The sequence below is a fragment of the Convolutriloba macropyga genome, chromosome 12 (assembly GCF_964194025.1).
Source record: "Convolutriloba macropyga chromosome 12, txConMacr16.3, whole genome shotgun sequence".
Lineage (NCBI taxonomy): Eukaryota > Metazoa > Xenacoelomorpha > Acoela > Convolutidae > Convolutriloba > Convolutriloba macropyga.
The window spans coordinates 32,122,794-32,144,227 of record NC_134479.1 but is presented as its reverse complement, the minus strand read 5'-3'; the positions used below and the strand labels follow the sequence as shown (position 1 = coordinate 32,144,227).

At 37.7% G+C, this 21,434-nt stretch overlaps 1 protein-coding gene across 2 annotated transcripts in view; it reads left to right on the top strand.

The window, feature by feature from the left end:
- Positions 1-21,434, top strand: part of LOC142351191 (dolichyl-diphosphooligosaccharide--protein glycosyltransferase subunit TUSC3-like) — an 80,613-nt gene that overhangs the window by 44,726 nt on the left and 14,453 nt on the right. For both annotated transcript variants that reach the window (XM_075403313.1, XM_075403314.1), the window contains exons 2-5: positions 17,017-17,201; positions 17,306-17,493; positions 18,410-18,576; positions 18,824-18,929. In XM_075403313.1, the coding sequence (XP_075259428.1) occupies positions 17,033-17,201; positions 17,306-17,493; positions 18,410-18,576; positions 18,824-18,929 (630 nt within the window). In that variant the 5' untranslated portion in view covers positions 17,017-17,032. The remainder of the gene's footprint in view (positions 1-17,016; positions 17,202-17,305; positions 17,494-18,409; positions 18,577-18,823; positions 18,930-21,434) is intronic.

Genomic DNA, 21,434 nt, shown 5'->3' with positions numbered 1-21,434 from the left:
ATTGAGCCAACAGTTGAGGGAATCAAGGTTAATCGGAATTTGTTCACTCGTCTCATTAACAATGAAGACTTTCAAATCATCAAGCAGGCATATATGAAAATACAGAACAAAAAATCCCGGGGAGGGACATTTGTGGTGCACTACTAATTACCTCAAAATTGAATGACTAAGGTTGTCGATTCCTTATAGTAGTTCAGGGTCTGGAGATGATCGAACACCACCTCCAGTAGGCAACTGTAAACTCCAAACAAGCCTAACCTATTCCAACATTCCAGTTGGGGAGTCTATCAAAAACCTTGGAGAAGTAAGTGTAGCAGGCTACTATAGCGTTTTTCACGTCTCCCTCCACATGTCGTGTATTTTTTTTGAGAAAACCTAGCATACTGGTCACAACCCAATTTCATTTTATAAAACCGTGTTGTTATTTGTCAACAAACTGTCCAAAAGGTGGTCAAAGCGATTTGTAGACGCATTCCTTTAAAAGTCTACAATTTGTGTTTAGTATAAACGCTGGTCTAGTGTTGTCTGCAAGTTGTATCTCCATTTTTGTATATCGGATAAGGTGCCAGCTTTCCAATTGTCTGTTACTTTTCTTCAAAAAATTTCCGTTTTTGCATAATGCAGAAACTATTACTAAATTTCATAGCACGCTGCAATTTCTTTGGAGGAATCAAAACAATCGAATTGAGAGACTGCAGTGCAAATAGGGTCTTTTCACAGTTCACATTAGAGAATTGCGAGCACAAAAATAGCAACAAATTAGATTCATTGTAACAAAGTCATCTTATTTTTTTGTTCCTTGTCGAGAATATTTTTTTTTGATGAACAGAGATTTTAACTTATGATGGTTTATTTTCTTTTTCTGATAGTTTTTCCGTTCTCATTTTCTCAGATTCTTTGCTGAAACATGCAAAACTGTTTCAGCAACGTAGTTCTGTTATTGATGTTGTTCATGTTTTTGTGAGTTCGCAACTGCCGCTGCTTGGTGTTTCACCCATTTCGACTTCTATAACAAAGTCCACTTGATTCTCTACCAGCCGCAACCTCATGCTTTTTGCCACGTGCATTGTTAATTACCGTTTCTTCAAACGATTCGTCGTTTGGCTTGTTTTGAATACAACTTCACCACCGAGACTTGTTTGTTCTATTCTTGGGCAATTTAAGTAGTTCTCTTCTTCTGTTCTGACCATCGGAGTGTGCGTGGATCAGTTTTTCAACTGTTTATCTTTCAGCAATTTTGCAACAACAAATAGGTCTTTGAGCTGCAGAAACCAAGGCGGCGACACTCTTATTATCCGGAGCTCATGTAGAAAATATTTCTGAAGTATTGAAGTTCGTATGTGAAAACTGAAAACCGCAAAAATTTGTAAAGGCCCAGTTTCGTTGCCAATTTGAGCTGATGAGAAACTTTTCTCTAAAGAAGATAAAAAAGACGCTATTCGCTTTCATGAGTCTGTTTTTGAATATGGATGTGCCAGTTCTTGCCAGCAATATAATAAACTTTGAGATTTTTGATAAAATTGCATTGCTAGAGTGGCTCAAATTGTAAGAGAAAATGGCTTTGCGAACCTCGGAAAATTATTTAGCAGCAATTGTCGGCAGCTAAACCCATTTTTGTTGTCATTGAGCCAACAGTTGAGGGAATCAAGTTTAATCGGAATTTGTTCACTCGTCTTATTAACAATGAAGACTTTCAAATCATCAAGCAGGCATATATGAAAATACAGAACAAAAAATCCCGGGGAGGGACATTTGTGGTGCGCTACTAATTACCTCAAAATTGAATGACTAAGGTTGTCGATTCCTTATAGTAGTTCCGGGTCTGGAGATGATCGAACATCACCTCCAGTAGGCAACTGTAAACTCCAAACAAGCCTAACCTATTCCAACATTCCAGTTGGGGGAGTCTATCAAAAACCTTGGAGAAGTAAGTGTAGCAGGCTACTATAGCGTTTTTCACGTCTCCCTCCACATGTCGTGTATTTTTTCTTGAGAAAACCTAGCATACTGGTCACAACCCTATTTCATTTTATAAAACCGTGTTGTTATTTGTCAACAAACTGTCCAAAAGGTGGTCAAAGCGATTTGTAGACGCATTCCTTTAAAAGTCTACAATTTGTGTTTAGTATAAACGCTGGTCTAGTGTTGTCTGCAAGTTGTATCTCCATTTTTGTATATCGGATAAGGTGCCAGCTTTCCAATTGTCTGTTACTTTTCTCGTTGGTTTGTTATTTCTTTTATAAATTTGCCATCCATGAGTAACAGTCACTATTTTGTTCAGATTATGGTAGAAAACTGGTGGAATTCCATCTGGTCCTCTGATTTTCTTAAAACTCAGTAAAACTATTATTTTTCGGATATTTTTGAGTTGAATCACTAAAGTTCATTACAATTGTTTTGTTGCATTGTGCATCTTCGACATTGAAAATTTTCTTGGGTAAAAACAGTGAGTTGAAGAAACGTTTCAACAAGTCCTTTTTCTCAGTGGCTGACGTACAGCTCGATCTGTCTCTCTTCAATTCTTTTGGTATGCTAAATGTATTGTTCAATCATTTAAAGTGCTTTAATATTAAATCTGTGTCCCGTTTATTCGCTAAAGTCTGTTGGTACAACAGAGATTCTGCCTCAGCAATTCAACTTATTTTGGATCCACCACTTTTCTTTTTCCCGTAATTTTTCGGATTTTGCAGGAAAGTTTTTCGGAGTGTTTATTCTTTTCGTCAGATTTGAGGTGCTAGAAATTATTCATGGGGGAGACCGGTCCTTTTTGCGACACCAACGTCAATTAGTTACTCAAAATACTGGTTAAACTCTTCACTCATCTCGTTATTGTTCGTGTGGCAGATTGATGCAATAGACCTGTTGGACATTCATTCTCCAATGAGCTCAAAATTGACCCTATCAATGGTACAGAAGCTTTTAAAAATAAGTTTTGGCAAGCTACGCGAACATTTTACGAAGAGAGATAGGGCTTAGTGGTCAGGACAATCGCATATGTTGAACAACTTGTCATTTGGTTTCGGCAAAAACCGTACAACTCCGATAGAAGCCCGAAACAAGGAGATTGCTATAACTGGTTTTAATCTGTAGTGTTTGCTTGAATGGATGTTCCTCAAAAACATCAGCAATTCTTTGTCTGGATTCTTTTCTAATGAGTATAATCGAAATTTTATTGAAACATTGATGTCTCCTTAAATTTTAAGAGGATTGTTTTGGAACAACACGATCAAATTTTGCAAAAAAATAACATCATTGCTGTATCTGAAACTGCTTTCTTCTATTATAGAATCCACAAACAATAATCCATTCCTTATCTTAGGTTATAATTCATGCAAGACAAGAGTCTGTGAGCCTGGGTTTTATTGATTAGATTCAGAGAATCTCTATACGGCTATTATCGAACCACTATGCACTCTTTTATTATTATCAACTATCCTAGCATATCAATAAATCATTAATTTAGCGTAATTTTTGTGGTAAATTTATTAAATAGTCTCCATGTGCACCCGGGAGGCTAGTTAATTTCGTTTCAGCTTCTGATTGCAATCATATACTGGATCAATAGAGGCCGGACATTTTTTGGGTAGCCCCAGTTATAGGGGATTTCGGATTCCGCCGGAAGGTATTTTTTGCGATAATCGCTGCAAATTATCACTTGTCAAACCATACGAAGTCAAACCGTACGAAGTGAAACCATATTTTTTACTTGTCAAACCATACGAAGCCTCAAATAGGTTTCACTCGTATATGATTTTTTTCTCAGTCAACATTTTTCGCGAGGGTTCTCCGCATTTGTTTGACTGATTTTTCTATTTTTCTTGTAGTTATTTATTTAGATAGAATTTAGATTATTCGTTTAATTAGGACCTATTCGTTTAATTAGGACCTAATCAGAGCTTACTGCAGTCTTCGGATTGCATTTGTTCGTCCCAAATAGTAACGGCTTTATCCCCGCCACCTCCCCCATCTGTTCCGCCATGCACTGTATGCATAGTTTTATGTACAGATCAAGAACGTGTTATCTGTGTTCGATGAAAATCTAAATGCAGGGATCTTGCCTCGGAATTGGTCGGAAAAATTGCATTGGAATGATGTTCTGGTCTTGTCCGATTTGTTTGCAACTCTTACAACAGAGTTATCCGCCCTTGATCGAATATCTGCTCTTGAAGTTAAACTAGAAAAAATAGATACGCTGATTTCTTACGTTCAATCACTGAAACTGGAGATAAATTCTCTGAAGAAACCGGATTACCCGTATATTAGAGCTGCTTTCAGAAATCGAACTGACAGCACTGCTAGCGATCGTAACTCAAAGAAACGGAAAACCGAAGGCAATGAAAATTTGTTTGCTGACAAAGAGTTCCAAGACAGAAAACCAAATATTTTCAAGACGGGCACAAATATTAATCATCAGACGACAGTCCGCGCAATTTAATGGCCACCGAAAAGATGACATCTCTACATTGGTCGTTTAAGCAACTCTGTCTCTACGGATGATATAACCGAATATTGCAAGAAGAATGGAGTTGATATACTGTGTATTCGTGAAATATCCAGAGACGAATCTCGTCTGAAATCTTTCAACTGTGTTTTAAAATTTGAGAATGACCAAGTTCAATCTCCCAATTTCTGGCCCGAAATTGTTTCATTTTTACTATTTTATTTGAATCAGAAAGCGAGGGAATGGATGGCCTCCTTTGATACACGACTATCTAATGTTAAATCCGTCAGTGACAGTGTAAACGTTTGTTCACATAATGCAAGATCGGTTCGCAACACGACCTCGCAAATTAGAAATATTATTAAATCTAATGTATTTAATCTTATAGTTTTAACTGAAACTTGGATCAGAGATAACTCAAATGATGTGTTTATTCTCCAGTAGTGTTGCCCAAATGGTTATTATTACTTGAGTGCAAACAGAAAAGAAAGAAATGGTGGAGGATTAGCGGTGTTCAATGATGGAACTGTAAGTGTCGATACTTTTTCAAACAAGTGTTTAACAAACGCTGAAGTGACTTCTCTTGTTTTTGCGCTTGGCAATTCGATGTAAATTTTGGATTGTGTATACAGATGACCAAATACCAATGTTCTTGTCTTTGTAAGTGACTTAACATCAATTTTTGAGGAGAAAGAGCTATTGTTCAAAAAATTACTTATTGTAGGTGATGTCAATACTTCTATGCCGCTATCAAATGATGCGTCAAGAAATTGGATTTCTTTTTTGGATTAATTTGGCTTGCAACAGCAAGTTACTGTGCCTACTCTCAAAAGTGGAGGAATTTTACATTAGGTTATAACATCCGAGGAGGTTGAATTATCAGAACCTTTTGTAAAATTCATTACAAGCTCTGATCATGGAGTTGTTCACTTTGACTTTCTGCAAAAGCACGAGAATTTAGCTATAAAGAAGGCCTCGTGCAGTAATTGGCAAAAATTTGACGTGGAAGCTTTTGCAGAAAATATTTTTGCTTCTATCGAAAGGCCTTGTGCAGTAATTGGCGGAATTTTGACGTGGAAGCTTTTGCAGAAAGTATTGTTGCTCCGATCGACAGAGATAATCCTGAAAATGTTTGGAACAATGTTTTAATGAACGAGGTTAGTTATGTCGACAAGAACCATCCTCCGAAAACTAAATATATTCCAAATTATACGTGCCCTTTCTGTGACGACGAGCTAAGAACCTTGAAAAGATTGAGAAGAAAATTTGAGAAAGCTCATCGAAACAATGGAAATTCCCAAGACAAATGCCGGTTTATTAATTCAGTTTTTGAGTATTTTTAGTTGTTTAACAAAAAGGAAAAAGAATGCCTTGACAAATGTGTCGCTAGTGAAAATAAGCTTGATAGGTTTTATATGCTTCAGCAACTCTTAGGCAAAATTAATATTGTCCTGCCGCAGTCACTATGGGAGCCTGAATACCTAGCAAAGAATTTAATGCTTTCTTTGTTAAGAAAACAGAAACCGTGTTAGTTTCAATACCTCTAACGAATGGTTGTAAATTGATTAATTCATATACAACTACCCTGGACACTTTTCAAAATTTTACACTGAGCAATTTGAAATTACTACCAAAAATTTTGAACATTACAGCACCAAATAATATTATACCAACTAGGGTTATGCAAAATTGTTATGACATATTCTCCGGAATACTTCATTGCGTTAATTAATTTAATTCTCCAGACAGTGTATTTTCCAAATCAATTCAAACAAGGCGTCGTGAGGCCTCTCATAAAGAAGTCTAACCTTGATCCTGAAATGTTGTCGAGTTATCGCCTTGTTACAAATCTAAGATTCATGTCAAAAGTTGTTGAAAGAGTTGTTTTTGAGCAAATTAGTTTGTATCTGGAATCTATTATTCTCAATAGCAAGTATCACAGTGCTTTTCGTTGCTCGCATTCAATGGAAACGGTTTTACTGAAAGTCTTTTATGATCTTCCGTGATATCTGGAGGAGTCGCGTTCCGTGATGTATATTGGATTAGGATTGTCCGCAGTGATATAATTGATCATCTGTTTTTATTTGAGATATTAGCGCAAAGGTTTGGTTTGCAATCTGTTATGTAACCCTTTATTAAAACAAGTTATCATAAATGGGAGTCTGTCCGGTGATGTTAATGTTAAGACGGGTAGGCCACAAGGGTCAGTTATTGGTCCTTTATTTTTTTCCAGTTACATGTTGCCTTTAGAAGAGAAGCTGAAAGAGTTAGAAATAACCTACCATTTCTACGCAGATGATGCCGTTCTTTATTTTGTATTCGTTTCGACCTCAGTCAATGCATGTTTGATAATATTTTGACTTCGCTTCAACGTTGGTTCAGCAATTCAATATTGAAATTGAATGCAGATATGAGTGAATTTATGATTATTCGGAAATCTAAATTGTTAAACATGGTCTCTTACGTCTGCCAGAAGATGGTAACTACACTGAACAGGTAGAATTGCTAGGTTGTTATATTGATTGTCAATTTACTCTGCAACGACAAACTAAATTTGTTTGTTCGGATTCGTTTTATTATCTCTGTAAAGTATGGTCAATTCGAGATCAAAATAAAACATCAGTCCTAATGGATTTAATTAGTTTTAGTGTTATCAGGTCTTGACTACTGTAATTCGCTTTTTTATGGTCTGCCAAACTTTTTATTAGCAGCAAATAATGAACTCTGCCGTGCGTTTGATTTTTCGAATGTCCCCTTCAACACCAACCTCGTCATACCTGAAGCGGCTGCACTGATTGCCAATTAGGCAACGCATTATCTTCAAAATCCTATGGTATGCGCATCTCTTTGTATATCAGCCTGGCAAACTGCCACTATACTTATCGGATTTGGCAAAACGAAACACGATGGTTACAAGGTATCAATATTTTTAAAATTCACAGGTTTCTAAATTTCGCTCTCATTTTGGAAGACGTCTGTTCTCGCATGCCGTTGCTGTTGAGTGGAATAAACTCTTTTCGGAGCCGAAACTTATGCCATCTGAAATTTTATTCAGGCGAAAACTCTAAGTATGCACTGGCAGCGCCTTCTATCAAAAGTTTACGCAGATTAAACATTTCTTTTGCAGAAAAATTTCTCTCGGTTCTCTTTTTGATTGATCCAATATTTAACTCGAATCATATTTGTCCGCCAAAGTCATTATTATTGTGCATGGTTTTATTGGCTTTTCCTGGAATTTCTCTTGTCTGTAGATTTCCATTAATTGGCTTTCAAGACAACTGCGTCCAAAATTACTTTTATTTTGTTGTTCGTTGGAACCACTTTTTCTGCATTTGGTTTATTTGGTTCTTCTGGAACCCCCTGTATTCTAATGCAAAGACTGATGTGGTGATTTGCGCTTTCTCCCAAAGTGTTGTTGACTGGTGGTAGTCTGATACGCCTTCCTTCTTGTGATTGCACCTTTACAGCAGAAGTGTACGTCTTCTCGACCTTCTCAGTTCTAGTGCTGGCCAGCTGAGCTAATTTAGTTTCCCATACTTTCAGACTCTTCCGTTCAGCTCATTTCCTTAACTGGTGAAATTGGTCGACCTCTGATGAAATTATCGCGTTCATTGTTGTCCACACATGTGTTGCTCAGCAACAACCCATGCGCTCTGACCTCAAAAAAGCTGTGTTTTGGAGCTCTGGAGAGGGCAGCGCATTTCCGTGTTGGGTGGATTTGCGAAATGCACGATACACAATGATATGTCTTCTCTGTCGTCGCCGGGACGTGCTTTCGACACGTTCGGCAGTTTCTTCCCATGACTGATTAAACTGTAGCAACTGAACGCACTATTGCTCAATCAATCAAGGAATGGAAAGAATGGGTTATTTTTTTGTGCGATGGCATCTTAAGGTACGTTCGCTCAAAAAATGGCTGGCTGGTGTTGCAACTTTGTGTTGACTAAATTGTGGCATGAGGGACCCATGTGCAGCCAATGAGGAAATGAATTAGCAATTTATTGATGGTTATCATGAGCGAGCAGCATCCTGTAAGCCGTCTGTTATAGGCGTTGTCACTTTGATGCTTCTGGAGTTGTTCAATTCATTTTGTATTTGTTTTAGAAAACATTGCCCTTCAATGCGATCTTATTTTTCAGACCATTGTCGGTTAAGTGTGTTTTGTTCGTGCGCTGATCAATTTACGAAATCTCCCCGCAAATGAAATAAAATCGTCCTCTAAAAAACTCCCATTAGAGCATTACAAACAAGTTTTGAATCGTTATAAACATGATTTTAGTTAGTGCTCTCCTTTTCAATCAACTCAAACGCAGTAGCATGCGCAGTTGAACACCTTGGATTGTCGATTGGAATAAAACATGCTCCGGAATTGATGGTAGGAATTGGTATTACGTTTTGCTGGCTGTCGCCACAGATAGTGAACTGATCTCGACTCCGAATTCTTCATTATGAAGGGATGATCTCTGTGGAATTTTCGGGAAGTTCAATCCAACAATATAACGCGGTATACGCGGTATGCAGAAGATCAATCCAACAAGATAACGCGGTTGATCACGAAACTGATCATCCCAATTTTTACTGACATTTGCATTTATATTGTGCTAGCAAACTGCTCTTCGTAGTTGTTGTAGTTTTGTGATAATTGGTTGAGCAAATTCGTTCAACCACTTGATTGCTTCCAATGGTTGTCTACTAGTGGCTCTGGATAAATGTCCAGGTGTGAGACCCATTGGTGTTGGTGTCGTAAAGCGTCGCATCACCGGACGCATAATCCTCGACTGCATCAAGCAAGATTTAACATCCCTCAGTGGAAACATGCAGCTGTGCCTGGGCCAAAAACCCGGCATTGAACATGCCATACTTTCGCTTCGCCACAGTTTTGATGATCCCGAAAACGAAGCAATTCTACTAATTGATGCCAAAAACGCATTTAATGTGCTCAATAGACGAACAGCATTAGATAACGTGAAAGCCTTATGCCAATCATTGCATGTTGCCTTACAGAATTCCTATAGCCATCCGTCTCATCTCTACATCGGTAAGTCGACCATTCTGTCTCAGGAAGGTACGACACAAGGTGAATCCCTTGCAATGGCAATGTATGGAATCGCAATCCTACCCCTAATATCAAGACTTCACAATGACTCCTTGACACAAAAAAGATATGCTGGTGATAGTAGTGTCGTCGGTAGGTTGAAAGATATCAGGGCACTCTTCGACAAGCTCACTCAACTTGGTCCCATGTACGGATATTTTGTCAATCCTCCGAAGTGTCAGTTGATAATTTAGCCAGGAGGCGAGCTCCAAGCATCAACTGAGTTTGCACGCATAAATATGTTAGTCACGCAGGGCATTCTAGTCCTGAGATCAGTTATCGGTAGCTCTGAGGCCATTAAAAATTTACCGAAAGATGCAGAAATTAAATACACAAAATTTTGGACAGACTTGGTCAATTTGCTCTCACCTCTCCCCAGAATGCCTATGCATGTTTGACGAAGGGGGTTCAACAGAAGTTGAGCTTCCTCTTGCGTACTACAGCCTCCATGGACGAGATTCTGGACAAGGTAGAGGAGGGGCTCGGCCTAGTCAAACTGAACATCGTCGGCAAATAAAAATCTTGAGAAATCAATTGAACTCTCAACTCAATTGGCGTCATTTAAAAATGATTCATTCGAAATTCAACAATGTGAATTAGAACAAACCAAGATCAGTCTCAAACAGAAAGCAGACATGCAACGTGAACTCATCTCGAAAAAATCCAGAATCGAAAACAATCTACCAGAAACGAAGTGTACCATCCAGCTGGCCTCGGAGAAAGGAGCATCTAGCTGGCTTAACGCGCATCCGCTATAAAAACATGGTCTCGACCTCACGGAGACTGAGTTGTGTGATGGAATAGCACTCCGCTACACCTGGGAAGCGAAGAACACGCCAGCTATATGCCCATGCAGGAAAGAGTTTAGCCTCACCCATGCCCTTCATTGTGACAAAGGGGGGTATATGCACATACGACACAAAATCAGAGACGTGTTTGCAATCCCGATGGATGACGTTTGCCACGATGTCCAGTTAGCGCCAAAACTTGAGTCGATCGATGGAGAAATTTTCCCCAGTAATTCCACCACTACTGATGATGACGCTCGACTGGACATCAAGGCAAACGGTCTGTGGGGCTCCAGCTTTAATCGCACTTTTTTCGATGGGAACACTTTCAACCCTCACACGAAGAGCTGCCCTAAGACCATAAAAGATGCATACAAATATCTCGAGAGCATCAAGCGAAATAAGTACGAAGAGCGAATCCGCGAAACCGAACACAGCAGTTTCAAGGCACTGGTTTTTGCTTGCTCGGGCGGTGCTGCGCCATCAGCATCGCGCGTTATGAAACAACTCGTAACCAAGATCAGCGAAAAACGCGGAGAGCCGTACGCCGACACTATAAGCTACATCCGAACAAAAATCAGCTACGCACTTCTGAGGAGCTGTGTTCTCTGCTTGAGGGGATGTCGTGCCTTCAAGCCTCGAGTTCTCAGGGAGACTTCGATTAGCGCCATCTTTGAGGAGGGAAGGCTGCACTGAGTGTTTGGCTGCTTAACTTTATTCTTTTGCACATTCCTTGAAATCCTATTTTTATTTTAATCCTTCCTTACCAGTTCCTTATCTGTGCTATTTATATATATAGGCGCTTTCCTCTCAAATTGTTAGTTATTTTTGTGACTGGGACGTCTTTACACTTTCTGGAGGGGAACAACTTGGAGTGCAGCATCCGGCTAAGTGCTACTCATCATCCCTTATGTTCCGACCTACATCCATCGTTGCCGGTTGGTGTACACGGTCGTTTTTATAAATTCACAGGAGACTTTAAAGCTAAAAAACTTCACATAGATACGATGTTTTACTTCTGGTTCAAAATTGTTTGCCAGCTTGGCACGTCTCACAAAATTCCCCACGCCTGGCGTAATGAGTTGAATAATATTCCACCCGTCTTCTATATCCACTTTGTTTCCGTCGTTGAAGAGTTCCCGGTTCTTTATCTTCAATTTTTACCTCACTTTCACTCCAAAGCAATGACTAATGTTGTAATTTGCTCCTGCTCTCAAGGTTTTGTTGACTGGTGGTTGTCTGGTACCACCTTCCTCTTGTGATTGCACCTTAACAGCAGAGGTGTACGTCTTCTTTTCCACTTGCTTGTTCTGAAAATCTACATCGCACAACAAATTGCAATGTTGCAAGACAACTGCTTCTCTTTTTAGCATGGGCAATTCTTGAACACAAATTGCTTAGTCATTTGATTCTATGTACTTATCGAAATCTTCGTCATTTAAGAGCTCTCATTTAACGGTGGCATGGCCAAAAGAAATCTCACATTATTCTAAAAAGGTTTGTCTTGATGCCAGGGGAATTTTCATCTTAAACGCTAGTCCCAAGTTGTTAGTCGTAACTTTGCAAAGTAATCTAGATGCGTAATCAGCCAGAAATTTGTTGATTGAGATTCCTAACTTAATATTTCATCGCCATTTACCAAAGATTGCTGAACTGACACGAGAATTCGGGTTGCTCGGCATATATCCGCTGCCGTTTGGAAATTTTTATTTCCGTGTGAAACATGGAAATGTAAATTTTTTTCTCGAAATTCAAGACGTTTTGAGCAACTTGAGGCCTTTAAATCTTTTCATGATGTTCTTGAAATAAAATGAGTGTTTCACGTAAAATTTCCGGTTCTTATTTAGATAAATGAAAAAACTTGTTCTTGTTTTTGTATTGGTTTGCTAAACGCACACGTTAGGTCACTGAGGAGAACCGTCGAAAACTTGAAGCACTGGTCGACATTTTTGATTATTTTTTTTTAATTTAATACCTCGAAGAAATTAGGCTAGGTGTGGAAAAAAAGCGTCTGGGGCTGGGTAAGAAGCTGAGTCTTCGGGTTGTTAGTCCCCTTGGTTTTCGATATATATCTTGCGTCAAGTCTATGAGGTTTCTTAGTGGATTACAGCCTAAAAATAAATACAATTCTCCCCAAGTACAATTCTCCACCTCATCGTACCGCTTCTCGAAATAGCGTAAGAAAATGCGGTTGCTTTAGCTGTTAAGCTGCCATATCAAGAACTTGCGGCATAGTTGTCGAATACCGTTGTTCGTCTAAAGAAACTGCCATCCTATTTTTTGGATTTGTGTTTTTGGTTTTCTGAATTCCTTTCTGCTACCTTGCCGTTTATCCAATTGTACTTCATCGAAAGCTTTGTTGTTTTAGAATGGAATTTGTTGCTGAGTAGCGCTTTGAGCAGAAGTAGATCAGGCAATTCAAGGTAGCAAGAAAGAGGCAAAAGTTTGATTTTCTTTAGTCTTTGTACTTAATGTTCACCCTGGCCATCCTTTTTGAAGCCAAGCGATGTACTTTTGATATGAATCTTAGATCAGTTCCTGACAGGTAAGGTATTTGAAAGGCATTTGTAATGTTGGGGACAACATAGTCTCAATAGGCGGGTTTTTTCTGCAAAGTGCAGTTGTTTGAGAGTTGACGCTTCAATAGAAAGAGCTGTAATAATATTTTGCTACACCTTTTTGTACTTTCTTTCTTTGAGATAGAAGAAGATACAAATAATCCAATGCCATTCGGTTCAGATTCAAGCAATTGAGCAAGATGATGGTTGCTGCTTGTTTAGTTTTGATTCAATTTTGAAATTTTCTTTGAAAACGTTCTTTGAAATTTGCTATACTGCACTTTTTCGCATTTAAATACATCTCTTTTATCTGACATCAGATTCCTATATTAGATAGTGCACATTCGGCAGCAGACTGATTACTGACAAGTGCGTTTGCGTCATTGGCATATCCGATGCATTTGTCAACAGAAATTTTCTCGGGCAGTTGGTTCACGAAGAAAATGAAGAGAAGGGGCCATAATAGAACTTTGAAGAACTCCGCTTGTCACTAGAGTTCTTCTAAGACATTATTGATTTATCCTAACGTATTGCTCATGCCACTAACATAAGATAGTAGGAGCTCAAGCAACTTTCCTCCAATCCCCAAGTCCAGAAGCTTGACTATCAGGTCTTCGTATTACACTCGTTCAAAAACTTTTTTGAAATCAAAGCAGTCGGTAGTGATGATGAAACTTAGCTAAGCGTTAATGACGTCAAAACGTGTTTTTCTGTGAAATTTTACCAGCAGTGTCTAGTACGCAACCCCATTGGTCAGAATAGAACTGTTCATTGAAAATCTTCCATAGTGCATTTGAAGATGTCGTCAATATAGAAATTTTATATAAAGTTTGTTAAAATTCAATTGGTATGAATTTGTATGAACGCCAAATAGTCGTTAATTACAATAAATCAAGGACAAAGACCAAGTGTCCTAGAGATGTTTGAAGTGTTTCTTAAGAACAATAGCAAGGGTCAGTTACCAACGATTGGCTGTGGAGATTTTAACATGGGTGTATAGTAACTCAAATCAAATATGGTAACCTGATTTTTAAAGAATTATTGTGTCAAACTTAGAATGGATCGTGTCAGTGATCCAACCCGAGTAATAACTATGACATCTCAATGCATCGAATTTTTTGTCACAAAAATCGTTAATAAATTGATTGCAAGATAATCCGTCGATTTTCAATCTGAAACCAGTTTTACTAAGATGGAACGTACAGCAACATTTCAAGGGTAAAAAATATGAAATTTGGGGAACCAAATTTTTGCGGAGTGTGGTCTCGGTTGAGAAATTGTTTTGTCTTTTCAACATGATTTTTAAAAAGTGTTTTAAACCCACAACCAACATCATAGAAAGTTTTTCAGTTTGTAAAAAGTCATCAAAGTTCTAGACAGATTTGCACAACTCTGAGGAATTGTAAAAAAATTATTGGTTCACGAATTGTATAACGATTTTATGGATCGGACAATGGAATGAAAATAAGACCAACAATCACTGTCAGGTTTGATACCCAAAAGCATCAGCTTTGTCTAAAACGTGCTTAGCAAAATTTTTCAAAGATTAATTTTGCAAATTGCCTCGGATGCTCAAGACAACAATTTAAATTGAAGAGAAACGTTTAAAAAAATAAATCGAAAATGTTCAAATAGTCAACAGTAATACTCGCCAGAAGTAAATATTGTTCGGGGGACAAACCAGACCCTGTGAACGAGGAGTTGTTGACTTATTAACTTCCGATTAATTTTTAAGATAGTTCCTAGAATTATTTATATTGTGGTCTCAGACAAATGTAAACACATATTTTCGATACAAAATTTTTGAAAAATTATTATTGACTACACGTAAAGTTGATAAAAAGAAAGACGAATCATTCTCGGACGCAATCACAAACGTGCACGAGAATCAGTTTTGCTCTCCTGCGCAGCGCTATTATATGCCTCAGAGGGTGCCGTGGTTCCAAACGGCCGACTGACTTTGGTTTTTCATGCAGTTTCATATTGCGTGAGGAGAGACTAGATTCATAACAATTAATCTTATATTGAAATTCATTTCTCATGACGCAGTTCTAAAAAGTTATTGCCTTGTCTTTAAAATTATATACGATGCAGTGATGTCTAAGTTTATATAGAACTTAAATTCTCGTGACGCAGCTCTAAAAGAGCTAAAGTGCCTTTTCTTCAAATTTGTATACAATGCAGTGATGTCTCATAGTAGGGGATCACTACTCATCCTTTGGATTGTCCTGCGGGGCTTAAGAGCAAACCTCCTTTTGACTAGTTAAAGATTAGCTACACGTATTAACCTAATTTTTTAAATAATAGCTTGGAGCAAATTTTATAAACGTCCTGTGTTCTAGATAGATTGTCCTAAGCGTCCTGTGTTCTAGACAGAACAACAAATAGGCAACAGAAAAACATTAATAGTATCGCCAGAATGTGATGTTGTCCGGAGGACAAATTAGACCCTGTAAACAAGGAGTTATTGGCGTTTTAACTCTTTTTAACTTTTTTTGTATAATGGTTTTGAACAAGTTCTATAAACGTCCTATGTTTAATAATACTTGTATTAGATCTTTTCTGTTTCGCCCCCACAGTGTTTTTTATAACCCCAGTTACAAATAATATGTTGTTATATAGCACGTTAATATGTATGAAAATAGCTTCTGCGTCTGGGGTCATAAAATATTTATGCTCACTAAGCTGGGGGGGGGGGGGGGGGCAAAACAGAATAAATCTCTTGTATTTGATTTGGACAATTTTATTTGTTTTATTCTCCGCAATGCGGTTTCAGAAATAAACGAAGAACCGTTGGTGCACATGACCAAAAAAGAAATAAACAACAAAACAATTACCTGTAGATTCAATTCAGATCTTTCAAATTGTGGACTCCATAGATCATTAAAAATTGGGTTAGGCTTGTCCGCAGCGTTGGATATAATTGATTATCAGTTTTTATTTGAGATATTAGCGAAAAGGTTTGGTTTGCAATCTGTTCTGTTACTGTTTATTACAAATTAACTTTCGAATCGCTCGCAACAAGTTATCATAAATGGATGTCTTTCTGGTGATGTTAAAGTTAAGACGGGTGTGCCACAAGGGTCATTTCTTGGTCCTTTACTTTTTTCTTGTTACTTGTTGTCTTTAGAAGACAAGCTGAAAGAGTTAGAAATAAACTTCCATTTCTACGCAGATGATACCGTTCTTTATTTTGTATTCGGTTCGACCCTCAGTCAATGCATGTTTAATAATATTTTGACCTCGATTCAACATTGGTTCAGCAATTCAATATTGAAATGGAATACGGATAAGACTGATTATGTGATTATCCGGAAATGTAAAATTGTTAAACTTGGTCTATTATGTCTGCCAGAAGATGGTATTTACACTGAACAGGTAAAAGTTCTAGGTTTTTGTATTGATTGTCAACTAACTCTACAGCGACAGATTAACTTTTTCTGTTCAAATTCGTTTTTTTTATCTCCATAAAGTATGGTCAATTCGAGCTCAAGTTAAAATATCAGTCATAATTGAGTTAATTAGAGTTTTAGTGTTATCACGTGTTGACTACTGTAATTCGCTTTATTATGGTCTGCCAATTTTTTTATTAGCAAAATTTAAGCGAATAATGAACTCTGCCGCGCGTTTGATTTTTCGATTGTCACCTTCAACACCAACCTCGTCATAGCTGAAGCGGCTACACTGGTTGCCAATTAGGCAACGCATTATCTTCAAAATCCTCTTGTATGTGAATCGCTTTGTACATCAGCCTGGCAACCTGCCACTATATTTATCGGATTTAATGAAACGAAACACGATGGTTACAAGGTCTCAATGTTTTTACAATTTACATGTTCCCCAATTTCGCTCTAATTTTGGAAGACGTTTCTTCTCGCATGCCGTCGCTGTTGAGTGGAAAAAACTCTTTTGAGCTGAAACTTATTCCATCTGAAATTTTGTTCAGGCGATTAGGAACGAAACTGAATTTTTTTGTGATGTATTCTACCCCCCTCCCCCTGTGTTTCTATTCCCCCAGTTACAGTTTATGTGTTCTATAGGAAGTGACTCTTACCACGTCCGCCTGGGGGCGTTTTCTAGCAATCTGCCAGTCATGCTGAGAATCTTAAGCAATTCAGTCGTTCGTTTGTTTTCAGGTTTATGCTTAATCATGAAATCCAAGGAACTGCTGATTACCTTTGGGTTTTTGATCTGTGTGTATATTGGTTTTTCTAAAGATACCCCTGGAACGTCGTTGGGTGACAAAGTCAGAATGCTGAACGAGCTGACTTCCAAACGGTCATTTATAAAACTGAACGCAGACAAATTCAAGTCCCTAGGTAAAATGCATTTTCGTAGTGTCTATTCTGTTTTGCGAACACTTCGTAAATGAGATGATGAAAAGCATGAATACGTTTTAAAGCAGAGTTGATTTCGTTTTCAGTGAGGTCAACGCCGCGAAACTACAGCATGGTAGTAATGTTCACCGCCTTGGCGCCTGGACGCGGATGCCAGATTTGCCGAGAAGTTCTGGAAGAGTATCAGATTGTTGCAAATTCTTGGAGATTCTCAAGTGCTTATGCCAACTCGGAACTTTTCTTCGCATCTGTAGATTTTGATGAGGGATCTGAGGTAACATTTTTGAGTTTTAAATTATTGAAGCTACGAGTATGTTAAATTTTTTATAAGATTCTTAAATCAAGGGTGATCGTTTGCAATATCGCGAATGACATGTTTTTCCAATCAACTCTAATATTAAGGCTGAAAACAAGGGTGCACAAGCGGGAGTTCGGAGAAGTCTGATTTACTTCTAATAAAAATCAGTTTGCCTTATTTCGAAGCAAAAAATAAGACTGAAAACTTTGATTTTGCAAAGACCATAAATACTGCCAACTGAATGTCCCAGCGCAGAGACATTTTAAATAGTCGCAGACGAATTTAACGTAGCTCGGGAGTGTTTTCTTTTTATGAATAAAGCCTAGTATATGTTTTTGGATCCTGTTGAATTGCTCTCAATAGATTAATCTTTGAAGGGAAATGCTCATGAGTTGTCTAGAATAGTGGCCGTTTTCCAACCATGGATTATATTGACAAACGCTTTAGAATTAAATAGTCCACGCTTTAATATTAGGTTTTTTTAACTTCGATTTCGCATGTTGGGGAGTTCGACGAGTGAAGAATTGAGAAAATTCTTCAGGTTTCTAAAATTTGAGTAAAAAATAAGCAATCTCCATTCAGCAACTCGTATAAAAATTACACCCTGCGCAACTAATTCTGAAAATGATAGTAATACAATATATATCTGGAAACCATGAATTCAAAAGTAGGGTAATACATTCGAGCCTTTGAAGTTTTTTATGTTTCCACTCATTATTTTCTGTGGCAGATAGCAATTTGAGCTTTTAAAATTTTGGTTGGGCCAGTTTTGTACTGACAATTATTTTATATTTTCAAAAGTGCGAATTACTGGAATACGGACTGGTATTTCGATAGAAGGAATGAGTTTTTGGTCCCAGTTTCCATCCTCAACTGAAGGAAGTTTTTTCAGGTATTTCAAATGATGAATCTCAACTCAGCCCCGGTGATCATCCACTTCCCACCAAAAGGAAAAAGGAAGGGAGAGGATACATTCGAGCTCCAGAGATATGGCTTCAGTGCAGAAGCGGTTTCCAAATGGGCAATGGAGAGAACCGGCATTGCTATCCGCATTTTCAGGTGGGGTTCCTCGAATAAATTGGATTTTTCAACGGAATTCCGATGGGGATATGCCATGTCGCTCATTTTTTGTTGACGCAGGAAATTTTTTCGTATGTGTTTCGTGGGCCGTATGTTTTCTTTCACAGCACGTATTTTGAGAACTAGTTGCCTTAAATTTAACGGAAATTTCGGTTTTTCTTTATTTTGGTTTTCTCTTCAATAAACTCAAACTTCTTTAAATTATTGTGTGGCATTATTTGTTTAGACCTCCGAATTACTCGGGAACGATTGCTATGAGTTTGCTGTTTATCATAGTTGCGGGAGTTCTCTTCATGAAGAGAAACAACCTAGAGTTCATCTACAATAGCACGGTGAGTCTTATGGATGTGCTATGTAACTGGTTATCATTTTCATAGTATCTGGGGGCCTATTCATGATCTGCGAAGAATTTGTGGGACATAGTTTTCAAGTCAATTAATGCGTTCCAATTGTTGTATCTTCTCAACATTCTAATTCACGGCTATATTTCGGTAATCGGGTGGCCTGTTTTCTATATTGCTATCTTATGCGGAATTTGAAGCAGTTGAGTTTTAGAGAAAGTGCTATGTTTTTGATTTAAATGATCTAGTGATCTGAAAGAAGCCTCATTAATATAATTTGAAACCCATTAGTAAAATAATTACCAATCGCTCCACTCCACTAAAGCCGGCTACAATAGAGTCGATGACCGCATGGAGACCAATTTTTCATATTTTAGTCGGTTATATGAGGCTTTAAAATACTAACAAATTGAATTCAAACCAAACATAGTTTCCAGCATCTTGGTTGTGCCCCACTTAGGGGAGGTTCAATTTTGATTTAGGTTTTCTAATGGATCCCATCCAGAATGATAGAATCTGGATGGGATCCATTAGAAAACCTAAATCAAAATTGATATTAGAATTTGAATTTAGATATTGCTTCTGCCTCAAAGAATTTTGTCATTTCTCTTTGGAATGTTTTGGGATTCATCAGAGGCGTATACCAGGATAGATGGCAGGTGAATTAAAGCGCATTGTTATACTTAGCTACACGAACAAAAAACTTTTTTCTCACGGCTTCTGTCTCATCTCTCTAGCATAAATCAAGACTTTGCCACTGGATTTTGTCTTGCAGTCGTGTTATTTGTTCTCCCAGCAATCAAGTGGTTTCCGAATTGTCTGTCCAACAAGTATTTTGTTCAAAAGGAGGAGATCTATGAGGACCTGCTTGTACCCAATCGGTAAAAGACTTTGGTTAATCAGACTTAAGACATTGTCTGAATCAGAGAAGTTCCATTTTCTGCAGATCCTCTCAAAACATCTTCTTTGAACTTTCTCCCAACGCTGTAGTCAAACTTTACTGGGGAACCAAATATTTGATCCATTGTTGAGAATTGAATGTACGTATTTTTTAACCAGAACACATTTAACATTCATTTTGGTTTCAGCAGGCAAAACTAGTCGAATGTGAGCTGCCTTCTGGAGCTCTTTTCTATAAAATAACGTCAATGTGAAAATTCCGCAAAAGGTCTTGGGAGAAATTAACGTCAATATCTGTGATCGACTTGACCCGTTCAATCTGATGTTCTCTTGCTTGAAAAGACAAGTCCTAGTCAGCGCAATTTTTTAGAGAAAATCTCATACACTTGAACTTCGTGAAATTAAAATTCAAGTAAATTTATTCAACTCCACGTGATAGCTCTATCAATATCAATTTGTAAAGTTGGTTGATGGGTTTCCGAGCCAACAATTTTGTGTCGTCCTCAAATGAATAACTTTCATTCAATAAAACTTCTGCTAAATCATTTATATAAACGGAGAACAGGAAGACTGCAAAAAGTGACCCGTGTAATCCTCCACACGTTACGTTCACATATCAAGGAAAACTGATCTTGGTTCTTTTTTGTCCTCTAGCTTAAAATACAGTTTGTTGTTAAAAAACAAGGAGTTGAATTTTTGTAGATCGACCAAAGCGGAAAGCATGCTCTTCGTTGCAGAGTTGGTTTTGAATCAATTGTTTAATGTTTTACACCAATCTTTCAAACACTAATGTCAAGGACTTAAGCATCGCAGTAGGTTGGTAGTTTGTGATATCAATTTTGCCACTCTTAAAATGAGGTCTTGCATGACTTTTTCACCATATGTCTGGGAACTGGCATTTGTTAATCGACCAACTGAAACTATGGTTTATCAGGAATGATGCAGCTGTTTTGAGGAAACCAGTTGACATCTCGTCAATGGGATTTGAACCCAATTTGAATTTACAGATTTCTTCGATGACTTACTTCTTAGAAAAAGTGATATCGTCTAAGCAGATTGAAATGTTTGGTGTTTTTGGTACTTCTTTGAAACTTCCAGCACCGATTTGTCCCGACTTAAAACTGATGCGAAATGATCGTTGAATTCTTCATATGTTTTCAATTATAAATAATCTTTGCTGGGATTGAGCTTACCTTTGAGATACTAAGTACTTTGTATGCCTCATTGGGATTCCAGCTTTTTGATCCTTCGTCGAATATGAGCTACTTTCTGAGATCTTTTATTTACAGCAACATCAATGTGAAATTTTCACGAAATTTTTTGTGAGAAATTAACGTCAAGATCTCTGATCGACTTGGCCCGTTCAATCTGATGTTCTCTTGCTTAAAAAGACAAGTGTTAGTCAGCGCAATTTTTTAGAGAAAATCTCATACAATTGAACTTCGTGAAATTTAATTTCAAGTAAATTTATTCAACTCCACGTGATAGCTCTATGAATATGAATTTGTAAAGTTGGTTGAGGGGTTTCTGAGCCAACAAATTTTGTGTCGTCCTGAAATGAATAACTTTCATTCAATAAAACTTTTGGTCAATCAT